We start from the raw sequence: 16,250 nt of genomic DNA on the forward strand, positions 1-16,250 counted from the left end.
AATCAGCCGACGATATCGGTGGGTTTGGCTTATGTTTATTTCATGTGCATGACCAGCTCTACAGGTCGGTGCTTGTCCTCACACAGAATGCCCTATAATGCCTCTATAAACACTCATTGACAAAATAATAACACAGCCAGATGGAAATGTCGGGCTGCCGCAAAGCTCAGCATGAAGTTATGTCTTAGGCAGATATTGTAAATGATTATAGATGTGGTCTGATTAGACACTAGGTCTTGCTAAAAGAGGACATAAAAGTACTTCCTCTGCTGCTCTATAAAAAGGCTCTCAGAGGCTACTTTTTGGTATTGAACCTCTTGTTAAGACATTGTTGACTGCTAGATATGCCTCTACGACTCGCTCAAAGATATTTTGCCCAGTTGACAGACGCCAAGAGTGGGAACATCATTGATACTGAGAGAAACGGGATGGTCATTTCAAAAAATTACCTGCCATCTAGGCTATTTTGACCATGCTGTTAGGAGGTGTAGGGAGCAGTGGTTATGTGAGGGTTACAGGTTACAGTGGTTACATGATGAACAGGTGACAAGCGGCCCGGACAGACCACCAGTAGAGAGGATTGTTTCATCTGCCAACAAGCACAAGCAGCTCCCAGTTTTGTTGTCTATCATCCACCCCCCCCCCCCCCCCCCCCATCTCTCTTCCCGGACCATTTCCAGGCCCTTAGCAAAAGGAAATTCAGTGTCATGGCACCCATTACATGTCCTGCCTTTGACATCCAGCCGCCATTGCTGTCATTTGCAGTGGTGTCGTGAACAAGAAACCTGGACTACTACAAACTGGAACTATATTGTCTTCAGTGACGAATCCAGGTTCTGTTTGGGATCCTACGACAGTCAGGTTCAAGTATAGAGGCCTAGTGGTGAGCACTTCATTCCTGCCTTTGCTGTGGAGAGACACACTGCCCCAACTGCTGGTGTGATGATCTGGGAGCATTTATCGAACCAGCTTGGACGCCAGCTTCAGCAACCTACAATGTGCAGGATCTACCGGACCAGCTGCAACATCTGTGGACAAATGTGCTTCAGGATATCATATGGAACCTGTATGTCTCCATTTCCAACTGTATCTCATCTTGTATTAAGTCTAGAGGTGCCCCAACAGGGTATTAGAACCTTCTTTCAAGTGTCCAGTTTTCTCCAATAAATTATCATTTTACTCTAATATTGTAATCACTTACATATATCATTACCTTGACATATATAAAGGTTTATTTGATTCCAACAACTCCTTCTTGGTCCTTCCTTTGTCAATGAGTGTGTGTATATATACATAATTGCTTATAGGGCATTCTGTGTGAGGGAGAGACATATGATGGGGTTGCCCCTTATTTGGGTACTACCTCTTGTTCAAGCTTTCAGGGAATGATTGTTTAAAGGGGTTGTGTCACTTCAGCAAATGGCATTTATCATGTAGAGAAAGTTAATACAAGGCACTTACTAATGTATTGTGATGGTCCATATTGCTTCCTTTGCTGGATGGATTCATTTTTCCATTACATTATACACTGCTCGTATCCAGGGGTTATGGCTACCGCTGCAGTACAGATATAAAGTGGACAAGAGCTGCTGCGCATCCTTGCCTATGTGCACTCCCACTGTCGCGGCCACCAGAGAGGCTGATGCTTTTTCCTATAGTGTACAAGCACAGCCACTGCTGCTGGATTGCAGGCTGGATTACTAATTTCTGCCTTTTCAGTTGGACTAAGGATTTACATCTATTCGGTAGACGTTTGAAATGGCAGAAATTTTTCAAACATTCGAACAGACAAATATGTGAGAATCTGGGACTCGATGCGAGTGATTATGCTGATTTTCGAGCACTCATGGATCTCGAGGAAGAGGGGGGATGAGGCCTAGGTCAGGGCCCATACACTGATTTAAAACTAAAAAGTAAAAGGATCCCCCCTCCGTTCAATTATGATCTTTATCACTATTATGATCATCAAATGGTGATCTCGGATCTGGAACAACTTGAGAAAATACATCCGAATAAACATAATCTCTCACAAACAGAGATGCGTGCATTACAGTCACTGGAACGTGATAAATTGCTAATTATTAAACCGTCTGATAAGGGAGGTAATTTAGTGATACTCCATCAGCCACTTTATAAGCGAATGTGTTTGGACTTACTTGAGGACAAAGGAGGATACAGTATTTTGCCATCGAACCCCACCACCCAGTTTAGGATTGAACTTAAGGGAATCCTTGATGAAGGCATATTGGAGAAAGTGATCACCCCAGCCGAGTATGATTTTCTCCTCCCTACTCATCCATGCATCGCCACTTTTTATGGATTACCAAAAGCCCATAAGGGGACCAACCCATTGAAGGGTAGACCAATTATCTCGGGGGTTGATTCCCTCACCCAGAATAGTGGCATATATCTTGACCGTGTTCTGAGCCAGTTCGTCGTGTCCCTACCAGCGTACACGAGGGACATGATGGACTTTCTCAATAAAATTGATACTATTAGTCTTGACCCTGGATGCCTTTTAGCAAGTATTGACGTTGAATCCCTTTATAGCTCAATACCACATGAAAGGGAGCTCCTTGCGGTGGAATACTTTTTTAAGACTAGGGGGACACACTGCAAAACCCATAATGGTTTTATCTTGAGGCTTCTTGAATTCATACTGACCCACAACTTCTTTCTATTCAATGGGCGTTTCGTCCACCAGTTAAGGGGGACAGCTATGGGGAGTCCCTGTGCCCCTACCTTTGCCAACCTCTTCCCGGGCTGGTGGGAGGACACCTGTATCTTTCCAGACCAGACTACTTGGTGGACAGACAAGATCATTGTCTGGACACGTTATATTGACAATATTTTTCTGGTCTGGAAAGGTGGGGCAGATGAATTCAGTAACTTTGTAACTGAGCTCAATGATAATCATATTGGCCTCAAGTTTACATTTGAGATTGATCCGAAGACGATCGCCTTTCAGGATGTTCGTGTGATGAAGGATGGTGACAAATTAACTACTGATATCCATAGAAAGGCAACTGCCACAAATTCCCTTCTACACTGGGAGAGCCATCATCCAGTACCCCTTAAACGGGGGATTCCGAGGGGACAATATCTCCGTGTGCGACGGAATTGTTCGGACAATCAGACTTTTTATAATGAAGCAAGGAAGCAGCAAATGAGGTTTAGAGAGAGGGGATACCCCCAGAAACATCTAAAAGAAGCCTTTAAAAATGCAGTACACCAGGATCGAACCAGTCTCCTAGTCCCCAAACATAGGGATCATGATAAAAGTCAATCCCCCCGAATTATATCCACCTTCGACTAACGAACAGGTCATGATGACACTCAATAGATATTTGCCCATACTTCAGATGGACCCAGATCTATGTGACATCTTGACGGAGAAACCGAGCGTTAGTTATAAATGTGGTTAGAGTCTCAAGGACCGTCTTGTCCACAGCCACTATACCCCCCCATTAGGGAGGGTACGTGGCTTGACCGTAAACCTTGAGGGATGTTTAGGTGTGGTTCATGCAAAGCATGTAAGTATATCTTCACCTCTAAGACAATAACATGTGCGGTCACGGGACAAATTTTCAAAATTAGGGATTTCTGTAATTGTCGTAGCAAGGGGGCAATATACATCTGTCAGTGTCCTTGTCCAAAGGACTATATAGGCAAGACAATTAGAGAAGTACGGAGGAGAGTATGCGAACATGTGAATGATGTTATTAAAAAGAATATCACACCAGTAGCTTCACATGTTAATGAAACTCACGGGGGGAACCCTAGATACCTGAAATTCTCTGTCCTGGAACTTGTCCAACCGTCACCTAGGGGCGGGGACTGGGACAGAAAAATATTATTGAAAGAATGTACATGGATCCATCGTTTCAGATCTCAGACCCCATTGGGCATAAATGAAAGATTAACCTTTTCCTGTTTCTTGTGAATATTATTGTACCTGCAGTGTTCCTATCTGTCTATTGGTGGCCGAGCTTTATGGTGAATTTTGTAGTGTTTCCGAAATTAGGCCTGATGCGTGAAGCATCAAGATATGATGTATTGGAATGGACATCAATGACGTATATCATGTCACTCTCCACAGAAGGTCACTGACTGTGGACCGTCTTTAGAAGAATTCTGTAACTGTGGTATAGTTGTATTTATGCTACTTTGAAATTAATGATCCACATCTAGGGATTACATGACCCTATGATTGCCTGGTTAATATGCTCTCTATTAAGTGGGGTTTGAATTATCAACCATATCACTCCCCACTATACGATGTAATGTAACGGATCCGCTTCCGTTAGTGGACGCTTCCTAGCTTGCGCCGAGGACCACAAGCACCGCACTGGACACCACAACCACCGCAGACTCCACAACCGCCGTAGCTTAACTGGAGCCGCGCCGTCTTCCTTCCACCCTGAATGAACCTCTAGCATTCAGGACCGTGTGGGAAAGATCTCTCCTCCAGGGAATATGCAGAGCATAGCAATCCCCAGCGTGATAAGGCAATTCCCTCCAATAACGAGACAAGGCTGCGTTTTGAAGGGTTAGAAAAACATGAACTGAACTGAACTCTTTATTGAGGGCTACCCGCCCGTATTTATGCAGGTCCCCACAATGCATCATGGTTTCCTCCTCTCTGCCCTGGAGACACCCGAAGTGCAATTCAATTATCTCCCAGGACAAAGGGAGATCACTAATACACATGTTGGAACAATAGGAGAGGAATCCCCACCCGAATACACAAAATCCTCCCTTCTGTCTGGGACATAATTATGGATTAACATAACTATCACAGACAGTAAAAATACAGTTTTTAAACATACACTGTAACTTTAAAACCATACATTCCATCTCCATAAAAATTACATATTTAAACTCAGCATAAATTAAACATAAACACTTCCAAAAATCACACAAATCCCTCCAGCGGATCAAAAGTTTAGTGGAAGTCCTTTATGACCAACCGCAAGCACAATTTCCTGCCCAAAACAGTTCCATAGATTTGGGCTGTGCGGTCGGTCAATTTCATGCAGAAAACGACTAAGTCCCATCTTCGAACGGGACTTAGTCTCTGGAGCTAAAAGTTCAGTATGGAAGAAGGTAATATGTCCCGGGGCCATAGTCGTAGGGCAGGAGGCTAGCCATAAGTCCTCTACAATGCCCAGTGGCAAATGGCAGTTTTTCACAGATGTATATATGATTATGTGCCTCCTGCATCCGTAAAATATGCGACTTGGTACCTGTGGAATGCAGGATGCAGGAAATAGAAGCTCACCCTACGTTTCATCAACAGGAAACTGGGTAGGTCATGTGATCGGAACATGTGGGCGGGATGATCTGGGCACCGGAAATTACGCTTTGGAACGCTATGCGTTCCATAGCCCGGAACTTGCCTTCCGGCACCGGAAACTATAATTTTGAACGCGTTTGTGTTCCACGGCCCGGTAGATACGTCAATGCCGGAAGCCCTGCTGTCCACCAATGGTATCTGTGGCGCTAATTGGTAGCGCTTTAAATATGGAAGGGACATACCAGTAGACCGCTTACCCAGGGAGCGCTGAATACAAGGAGGCCTGTATAATGTAAGTTAAACTGATTACGCACACTGAATGGACTGATATTTATCTGCTGATTTACATTTGGTGATCTTTTTCTTGATCAAGGCCATCTGCAGTGGGACGACAGGAATGCTGTCTGAGTAGGGTGTACCATACCAACTGTGAGTGTTCACCATATCATTGCCATTTGATGTATATCATTAGGAACATCGTCTTGATATTGGTATACGATCATTTTTGTTTAACAGGTTGTGGAACACATTTTTCTCTGGCCTTCAGGACCTGCGACTGCAGCACCGATATTATTGCCACATCTGATATCCGTGGCTGAATTGGAACGGTGCTACACTTTAAGTTGATTGGTCTCAGACTGCTCCCCATTGAGACTATATGTATAGCCGCTATTTTATTATGTAACCTGGTATTGCCCCAGTATATATTGTGTTACATCAGTGCTTGATGGATTATTATTATTGATATCTTTACCTCCTGATGATCCCATAGTATTGACTAGGGGGAAACGCGTCGAGGTTTATTCTGGGCGTTGACTATATGGTTAACCCTGATTATACACTAACCTAAAGAATTATTAGGAACACCATACTAATACGGTGTTGGACCCCCTTTTGCCTTCAGAACTGCCTTAATTCTACGTCGCATTGATTCAACAAGGTGCTGATAGCATTCTTTAGAAATGTTGGCCCATATTGATAGGATAGCATCTTGCAGTTGATGGAGATTTGGGGGATGCACATCCAGGGCACGAAGCTCCCGTTCCACCACATCCCAAAGATGCTCAATTGGGTTGAGATCTGGTGACTGGGGGGGCCATTTTAATACAGTGAACTCGTTTTCATGTTCAAGAAACCAATTTGAAATGATTCGAGCTTTGTGACATGGTGCATTATCCTGCTGGAAGTAGCCATCAGAGGATGGATACATGTTCTCATTCTGTTTACGCCAAATTCGGACTCTACCATTTGAATGTCTCAACAGAAATCGAGACTCATCAGACCAGGCAACATTTTTCCAGTCTTCAACAGTCCAATTTTGGTGAGCTCGTGCAAATTGTAGCCTCTTTTTCCTTTTTGTAGTGGAGATGAGTGGTACCCGGTGGGGTAGCCCATCCGCCTCAAGGTTGTGCGTGTTGTGGCTTCACAAATGCTTTGCTGAATACCTCGGTTGTAACGAGTGGTTATTTCAGTCAACGTTGCTCTTCTATCAGCTTGAATCAGTCGACCCATTCTCCTCTGACCTCTAGCATCCACAAGGCAGTTTTGCCCACAGGACTGCCGCATACTGGATGTTTTTCCCTTTTCACACCATTCTTTGTAAACCCTAGAAATGGTTGTGCGTGAAAATCCCAGTAACTGAGCAGATTGTGAAATACTCAGACCGGCCCGTCTGGCACCAACAACCATGCCACGCTCAAAATTGCTTCCCATTCTGACATTCAGTTTGGAGTTCAGGAGATTGTCTTGACCAGGACCACACCCCTAAATGCATTGAAGCAACTGCCATGTGATTGGTTGACTAGATAATTGCATTAATGAGAAATAGAACAGGTGTTCCTAAAAATTCTTTAGGTGAGTGTATGTATATGCACTTTGTCCATAGCATCCAGTAATTGTGTACTTTTTATCCCTGCCTCATACCCAGGGGTATCCATATTGTATTGACATCTAAACCCTTAGGCCTCTTTCACACGGGCGTTGCGGGAAAAGGTCCGGGTTCGTTGCGGGAACACCCGCGATTTTTCCGCGCGAGTGCAAAACATTGTAATGCGTTTTGCACTCGCGTGAGAAAAATCGCGCATGTTTGGTACCCGAACTTCTTCACAGAAGTTCGGGCTTGGGGAGCGGTGTTCTGTAGATTCTATTATTTTCCCTTATAACATGGTTATAAGGGAAAATAATAGCATTCTGAATACAGAATGCTTAGTAGGTGATCAATTGAGGGTTAAAAAAAATAAAAAAATTAACTCACCTTCTCCTCTTGTTCGCGTAGTTCCCGGTCTCTTCTTTACTTCTTTAATGATGAGCTGTGGGCTAAAGGACCTTTGGGGACGTCAGATCACATGCTCCAATCACATGGTCCATCACCGTGGTCATGGACCATGTGATTGGAGCATGTGATCTGACGTCACCACAGGTCCTAGCCGGTAGTTCATCATTAAAGAAGTAAAGAAGAGACCGGGAACTACGCGAACAAGAGGAGAAGGTGAGTTAATTTTTTTATTTTTTTTTAACCCTCAATTGATCACCTACTAAGCATTCTGTATTCAGAATGCTATTATTTTCCCTTATAACCATGTTATAAGGGAAAATAATACAGTGAATAGACTGTCACCTAGCAACCATGCGTGAAAATCGCACCGCATCCTCACTTGCTTGCGGATGCTTGCGATTTTCACGCAACCCCATTCACTTCTATGGGGCCTGCTTTGCTTGAAAAACGCAGAATATAGAGCATGCTGCGATTTTCACGCAACGCACAAGTGATGCGTGAAAATCACCGCTCATGTGAACAGCCCCATAGAAATGAATGGGTCGGTATTCAGTGCAGGTGAAATGCGTTCACCTCACGCATCACATCCGCGCGGAATACTCGCCCGTGTGAAAGGGGCCTTAGGGATAACGCAGGGTAAATAATAGCCTAGGAACGTGGACAGGGGGTCTCCACCATCAGGGGTCCTCCCTGGGCTGAGGCTTTAGGATAGGGGTAAGTATAGGGACAATCTATTCCTCTTTCCCCAGCAGCATTATAATTTATCTGGATGCAGTCTATTATACAAATTATATAGTAAACCACCTTATTGTAATTTTTTTGAATTTTTTTTGGGTATCGGAGGTCCTTTTTTGGATCTTTTTTAATGCATATCAATAAAACTGTGATTTATATATTTTTTTTTTCTGGAACGTGGTCATAACCCCTGGATGCGAGAAGTGTATGTGATGGAAATATTTAACGAGACAGTAAAGGAGGCAATATGGACAATCAGATTACATTAGGAAGTGTCTTTTATTAACTTTCTCTACATGATAAATGCCATTTGCTGAAATTAGACAACCCCTTTAACCCTAAAGGATTGAGCGATTTTCCGTTTTAGTTTTGTACTCCCTGCCTTATCGGATCCATAACCTTTTTATTATTTCGTTGACATAGCCGTATGAGAGCTTATTTATTTTTATTTTTTTGCTGGACAAGTTGTATTTTCCAATAGTACCGTTTAATATTGCATATGATGTAGTGGGAGGCTGGAATTTTTTTTTTTTTAAAAAAGCATTTTCGCCACAGTTTTTTTTTTTTTTTACAGTATTTGTGTTTTATTGGTTTGGCCATTTTGCGACATGGTGATGCCTATGATGTTTTTATTGTTTATTTTTATTATTATGGGGAAAAGAATATTTTTATATTTTTTAAAACGTTTGACAGCTTTATGTCAGTATGATTCTGTAGCAATAAGGTCAAGCAGAGGCACATAGCATTATAAATCAGTATAATGCCGTGCACTCCTGGAAGACGAGCAGTGTCCAGAACAAAGGATCGCACTCACACACGGAGCGTGATTCCCACAATGGACTTGCTTGCGTGAAACGGCACTAAGAAGCAATCATTAGATTGCTTCTGCAATACATAGCATTGAATTGCTAGTGCAATTCTTTGCAGATATGCTATGTTCTTATGGAGCTCTGCCACCTGCTGGGCTCCATAGGAACTACAACTCTGAAAGCCTTCTTCAGAGAGACCAGGACATTCAGAGACAACCAATGGCTCCCCTGATCGCTGCAAGGGGAAGCCGTTCAAGACCCAGGAACACAGCTCTCCCCGGCCATGACATCTGAGGGGGTCCAGTGTCTGATATCGGTGTTATCGCTGATTGCAGACATTAGCCCCGGGTGCAGGTACCCAAAGGCAATGGCACTCACACTGCTTCGGAACGGGCACCATCTTTGAAGAGATGACTTCTGCCATTCATGTATGGTGGCGGTTGTCAAGGTGTTTGCCATGAGAGAGCAATAGGGACAAGTAACGTCCCATTTACCCACTTTGAATAGTGCCACCTTGTACACACTGTTGGGGTGATTTATCATAAGTAGTGAAAATAAAAACTGCCGTACTTGCCCTTAGCAGTCAATCAGTTTCCACCTTTCATTGTTTAGAGCGCCTTTGGAAAATGATTGGTTGCTAGTTTTCGTTTGATTCGCTTTTGATAAAGAAAAAAGCTAGGCGGGCACACAAAATAGTCATCTGGAATGCAAGACTAGAAGCCCCAAACACATACAGTACAAGATGCAATGGAAAGTTTCATCTACCCATTGCGACAGGAATTGGTAACAACATTCTCTTTTATCCTCTGCACGGCAGGTGGGGCGTGCCCCTCACAGTTTATGGTTTAACTTCACTTGAATTGAATTAATGAATTCAGTTTTGGGTCCAATATGTGCATTTTTAGATAAGTTACATTGTAATGTTTTTTTTTTTTGTTTTTTTTTTCAAATATCTTTTTATTAAGTTTAAGAGATTCCATACAATGACAAGCAAATTACATATATCAGGCAATTCGAAGGTATAACATTATCCTTCTTTCATCATTGCATTACATCAATCAAAGTATAGTAGAAATCAAGTCAAACAGTACATTCGGAATCTCATTTTCAATTTTCTCCCCCCCCCCCCATTATTGTAATGTTTTTAACTGGTAAAAAATCCAATTCTGTATTGTTCTCCCTAGTCATTTTCTTCAGGATTCAGTCTGTGACAGATCACAATGCTATGTACACACAATGCTGCTATTTAAATCGAATGTGTTAAGACACTAATCTCCTAACTATGTAAATCCCTATTATGAAATGTATGACAACAGGCATTACTATATGTAAGAATACGTCAGTCTTAAAAAGATTATGAAATCGCAAGCATTACAGTATATCCTTAACAGATGGAGTGCTCGAAGTTAATCCACTAGCCAATAACTCAGCGCTGATTAAAGGGGTTTTCCTGGATTTTCATATTGATGACCTATCTTTAGGATAGGTCATCAATATCAGATTGGCGGCGCCCTGCACCCCTGCCGATCAGCTGTATGAAGAGAAGGCGCGCACCTGCCGTCTCCTGTCTCTCTTCCTGCTTGCCATAGACATAGCAGCAGCAAGCAGGAAGAGACACAGGAGACGGCAGGCACGTACGGTGCGTGCCTTCTCTTCATAGAGCTGATCGGCAGGGGTGCCGGGTGTCGGACCCCCGCCGCTCTCATATTGATTACATATCCTGAGGATAGGTTATCAATATTAAAAGCCTGGAAAACCCCTTTAAGGTAACGGTAAAGTGGTATCACTGGATATGACAGCCAGTTCATGTCTGCTCAGTTATAATATAGTAAACTAAAGTATTGCTCGGCAGCATTCACACACACAGTAATGCAAAGCCACACCATGTAAATCCTTTTGTGCCTCTAAATGGGGTTGTTTTTCCTGCATGTACATGGATTTTTACATTCTGATGTACAGCTTGAAAACTGTTGCAGAAATTTCTGCAAACATAATCTAAAAGGGCATCTGTCAGCAGATTTGTACCTATGACACTGGCTGACCTGTTACATGTGCACTTAGCAGCTGAAGGCATCTGTGTTGGTCCCATGTTCATATGTGTCCACATTGCTGAGAAAAATGATGTTTTATTATATACAAATGAGCCTCTGGGAGCAATGAGGGCATTGCTCTTACTCAGAGAGGCTCTGCTCTCTCTGCAACTGCCAGAGGCCCATGCAATGAAAACGTCATCATGCCTAGCCCTGTCAATCAAAGTTCAGAGAGCGTGGCAGTTGCAAAGAGCTGATCCACTAGGAGTAACAGTAACGCCCCTGTTGCTCCCAGAGGCTCATTTGTATATATTGAAACTTCATTTTTCGCAGCAATACGGGCAAATATGAACATGGGACCAACACAGATGCCTTCAGCTGCCAAGTGCACATGTAATAGGTCAGCCAGTGTCATAGGTACCAATCTGCTGACAGATGCTCTTTAATTCAAGTGCACTGTTGTGCTCATTGTGGTTGTGGCAGCAGTGTATGGGTGCTGTGAAAATATTACCTAACGTTTAATTTTGAAAAACGATATATATTCTGTACGTGATTATTGGGGCAGCTATCTTGGTTGAGCCGCTGTTAATAGCATTTAGAGATCTGCTTTATAGCAACCACATGGACCATAGTCACAATAGACAGGAGAGTTTTCTAGGCAAGCTCTGTGACCGGTGTTCTCTAGGTAGGAGAGTCGATAAATGGTGACCATGACTTATTATGAATGGTCCATCCTGTGTTAAATAGATGTTGGACAGATAAGCCTCCACACCCCCCCCCCCCCCCCCCCCATGCACCTCCAGGCTCAGCTTGACGGAACATGCATATGTTCTGAAGGGGAGAAAGCTGATGCCAGACACTCCTCCCCTGAAACTAAGGGATCAGGTATGTTGAAATCCAACTGCCCAATCCTTCTTTACTTCAACATCTGCTGTCCGCATCCCACATACACAATGGTCAATTCCCCAAAAATTGCAGGTAATGTTTATGGTCAGCTTAAGTTTTATTTTATTTTTTTCCTCAGCGTCAGTTTGGACTAATGATTGTTCTTCACTAAGTCTGAGAAATCAGCGCTCTGCTACAAATGACTCCAGTTACATGCAGCCTACTGCCTGTTAAATCCTGACCAGGCTGCTTATGAATGTTATTCTTGAAATACCAACTTCTTAAATTACATTTATCTTGTTTCTCTGTTGGGATTTTCTTGAAGATGAAACCAAGCTGAAACTGTGGAATATCACAAACAAGAATGTGCTACATTTACCCACCATCTTCCACCATCTCCCCCATCTTCTGTCCAAGGAGAACAGCCTGCAGCCAGCAATACACGTGGGTCAAGGGCGGACTGGAGGTAAATGCAGCTCTTCTTTCTTCTTTTCCAGTAGTAGTGCTACTCAGCACTGTGCATTGTATAGAGTAGTGATTCTCAGTGCCCCCTACAACCAAACATCCCACTGGACGAGCAGCGTCAGGGAAGAGAGCGTAGCCCCTTGTGTTCAGCCCCTGAGGTGTACCTGCCACACGTGGAGAACCTAGGCCGTAGAGCATGCAGCTGTATTAACCTTTGTTTGCCAGTGCAGTACTACACGAGAAAGAGCTTTATTGGTGATTTGAAACTTTCTCTTGTCATCATTTATAATTGTGCTTTTACTACAGATCTCCTGATACATCTGTTTTAGTAAATACTTCCTCATGAAAGCTAATACTGGATTATACTTCCCTTGAAATCTACATTGTGCTATTCCTCTGTTATCCCTCCTGAAAACATGTTAGTAAATTAACAAATAGAAGATTGAGTTATCAGTCAGTGCATACATTTTCAGGAGGAATAACAGTGGAAGGACACAATGTGGAAAGTTGTCTGAACTGCCATCTCTTTGGTAAAAACTATTTATTTCCTCCAAAGGTAGGTTCTTTGCTCTTTCATTGTCTAAATGTCCATTACTGGTGCCTGTAACCTCTGTTATCTTCACAGTGTCTATAGTAATGGGGATCCCCAGCGTGAAGAGAGAAGTTCACTCGTATCTGACAGACACCCTCAACTCTTTGATTTCTGAACTGAACCAACAAGAGAAGGAAGACTGCGTGATTGTGGTCCTAATTGCCGAGGTATGTGACATCTGCCATAGTGTCCCTCAATACTCTCCCTTTTTTCACAAACCGCTAACCTTACTCAAGACCTAACTGACAAAAAAATCTACTCAAGACCTAACTGACAAATTAAAAACATTTTAGCATATAGAGCACATTTTGCAAAGAGAGATGCTAGTGTGCTTTATGAAGATGTCACTGGAAAAAAAGAACACACTCTTCTTGTCTACAGGCATTGAGTACATTATAAGGACATAAGTGTAAGTGTCATAAGTGTCTTCTCATGTATGTTTCTATGGGTTTTAGGCAGACACCTTCTGCCTTCTCTTGTATTGGCCAGCATTAATGCACATTTAATTATTATTTATTTTATGCACTTATATAGCGCTACTATATTCTGCAGCGCATTACAGACATTAGCATCATGCTGTCCCCAATGGGGCTCACAATTTAAGTTCCCTATCGGTATGTCTGGAGTGTGGGAGGAAATCGGAGTACCCAGAGGGAACACACGCAAACAGGGAGAACATACAAACTCCATACAGATGTTGTCCTCGGTCAGATTCAAACTTAAAACCCAGGCACTGCAGGGCACCAGTTTGTGTTGAGATGAACAGCCTGTCGAATCCGTACTAACGCTAGCCCACGAATGCCACCAGAAGTCCGCTCCAGCCCCATTCACTATAACTGTGATGGCAAATATGCCCAGAAGAGGCCGGAGAAAAACTAGCGCCAAGTGTGAAAGTAGCCTTAGTTTGAATTTTCAGCCAAGTGGTCAGACTGGTAGAAGCCTATCTTCTATATGTTCATGTTTCTTCCAGCGTCTCTGGGGACCACCAGGATCAGCAGATGTCTTCATGCACAGATTGACCATCTGTGATTGTCTCCTGACCATATTTACCAGCACCTCTGACAATAATGTGATTGTATTCAGTGGAAATATTATCCACCACAGGAAGACATCTGGGGGCCATGTACTGTTTCATTTACCGGATTGCCTTTTGTAGCTACAAATATTGTAGTGTGTTCATTCAAGCATAGAAGTACAGAGCTATTTGTATCTATTATATGTGCATTATTGGAAGTCTTTTTTTCCACAAATTGTCCAAGACAATGGCTTCTTGAACATCTCTATTGTCTTGACTGATGACTCCAGGAATTTAAAACTGCGGTAAACGTAGGTGGTAAAACACAAGACAGGAACACATCAGCCATCATTTGAAGGATTGTTTAGAAGTAAATCAGTGTTTAAAGTAATATAATCAATTACACTTCTAGTTATATGTATGTTCTCATATCGGACTTGGCCGTACATAGCGGGTTAACCACCCCCTGAGTCTCCAAATTCTCAGGGGGTGGTTAACCCTCTATGTTCGGCCAAGTCCGATATGAGAACATACATATAACTAGAAGTGTCATTGATTTCCCTGATTCCACAATTCCTGAGAGTTTTAAATATTAAGTTCCCAAGAAGTATATGTTTTTTTTAATATAATGATTAATAAAGATTTATTTTACTATTAGTCAGAGAGGCTGCAAAGTCACGCTAAGGTCCAAGTGACCATTTACCCTATTTTGCAAAATGTATATAGCGTCGCAACCTCCTGAGGGATCCTTCTGTTTGTCATTATAATAAAGTAATATAAAACACAAATATATGAAAAAAATGAAAGGGGTAGTGCATTGAGTATATGGAGTATTTTAAATTAAGTGAATGCAAATTATCTCATTTAAGCAAAACCAGAGTGTCCTCCAAATGGAGTAGTGTCACGTTTGTAGTCAACTGTTTCTGGTTTGTTGCCCTTCCTTTCTAGAAAGTTCGGTAGCAGTTGGCTGGAAGAGACGCCTTAGACTTAGCAAGGAGGTACATGTTCTCAATGAGGAGACCCAACAGCCAGCGGGTGTTTGGAGACGTATTTTCAGAAAAAGTATTCAAATCAGCTCATATCAGCCAAACCAGAGACTTTTCCAAAAGGAAGTGAGAACCATTACACCAATTGCTTCCTTTCCTGGGATAAATCTAAGTCACCTCATGCAGCCACTCAGTATCCTGCTGAGTAGCAAGAAACTGCTTACTTTTCGAGAAGTCTGTGGTTTGGCTGACCTGAGCTAATATGCATACTTTTTCTCATGGAGCCATGCCTGACACTGGGTCTCTTCAATGAGAACTGTCCCCCCTCTGAACAATGAGAGAATATAATTGGTGTGACTTAATTTGTGTTGACCGCATGTTCCAAAAGTGTAGTACCTGTCCTTGTCTTGTGAATTGGACCAGAATTCTTACTACCTGGATTGTATAATTACAATTTGAGTCCATACAATATCAGAACAGTTAGTTATATTAAGGCTTTTAAGTAAAAGTTAGGATTTGTCGAATATCTGCACTCTCTCATGCCCCCTTTTTTTTTTTGACTCTTGCCTACATTTACATATGCAGTGTGAACTGATCCGGCAGAGGAACAAACTGCTAGAGTTCACTGTATCCAGCGTAGCCGGAGAACGTCCTGGATCCCCATTGACTACAACGGGATCCGACGGGGATCCAGTCACTTTCCGGCATAAATACCGGTTTTCGGCAAGACTAAAAGTCCCATATGCAAGTCCTTTTCGCAGGACTAGTTTTCTTCATACTCTGTGCTTAAAGGGGTTGTCGGTTCAGGGCTGAACCCCGATATAAGCTGTTCTTTATTCTTTTACTACATATGAGTGTACCATCTGAGCTTTTCCTTGCTCGATGCTCTCCCTTGCCTTGCGCTGCACGGTACATCACCAGCAGTAAACAAACAGACCTTGCACTGCGCAATGCAGCACAAGGCAAGGGGGAGCATCGGAGCAACAAAATGCTCCACTCATATGTAGTAAAAGAATAGCTTATATCTTGATTCAGCCCTGAACCTGTTGAACCCCTTTAAGTAGATTGTAAACACAAAACTCATTACGTATGAGCAGAAAAGAAAGACATTTTAATACATGGTTTACAAAAAGTGCTCTTGATCCCATGGATAATTCCTTTT

General features: G+C 42.6%; 1 protein-coding gene across 1 annotated transcript in view; it reads left to right on the forward strand.

Annotated features, from left to right (window-relative positions):
* Positions 1–16,250, forward strand: part of MGAT4B (alpha-1,3-mannosyl-glycoprotein 4-beta-N-acetylglucosaminyltransferase B) — a 528,860-nt gene that overhangs the window by 265,160 nt on the left and 247,450 nt on the right. Inside the window, 2 exon segments of the mRNA XM_040440884.1 lie at positions 12,356–12,496; positions 13,121–13,254. Coding sequence (XP_040296818.1) covers positions 12,356–12,496; positions 13,121–13,254 — 275 coding nt within the window.

The sequence above is a fragment of the Bufo bufo genome, chromosome 1 (genome assembly GCF_905171765.1).
Source record: "Bufo bufo chromosome 1, aBufBuf1.1, whole genome shotgun sequence".
In the NCBI taxonomy this organism is placed as follows: domain Eukaryota; kingdom Metazoa; phylum Chordata; class Amphibia; order Anura; family Bufonidae; genus Bufo; species Bufo bufo.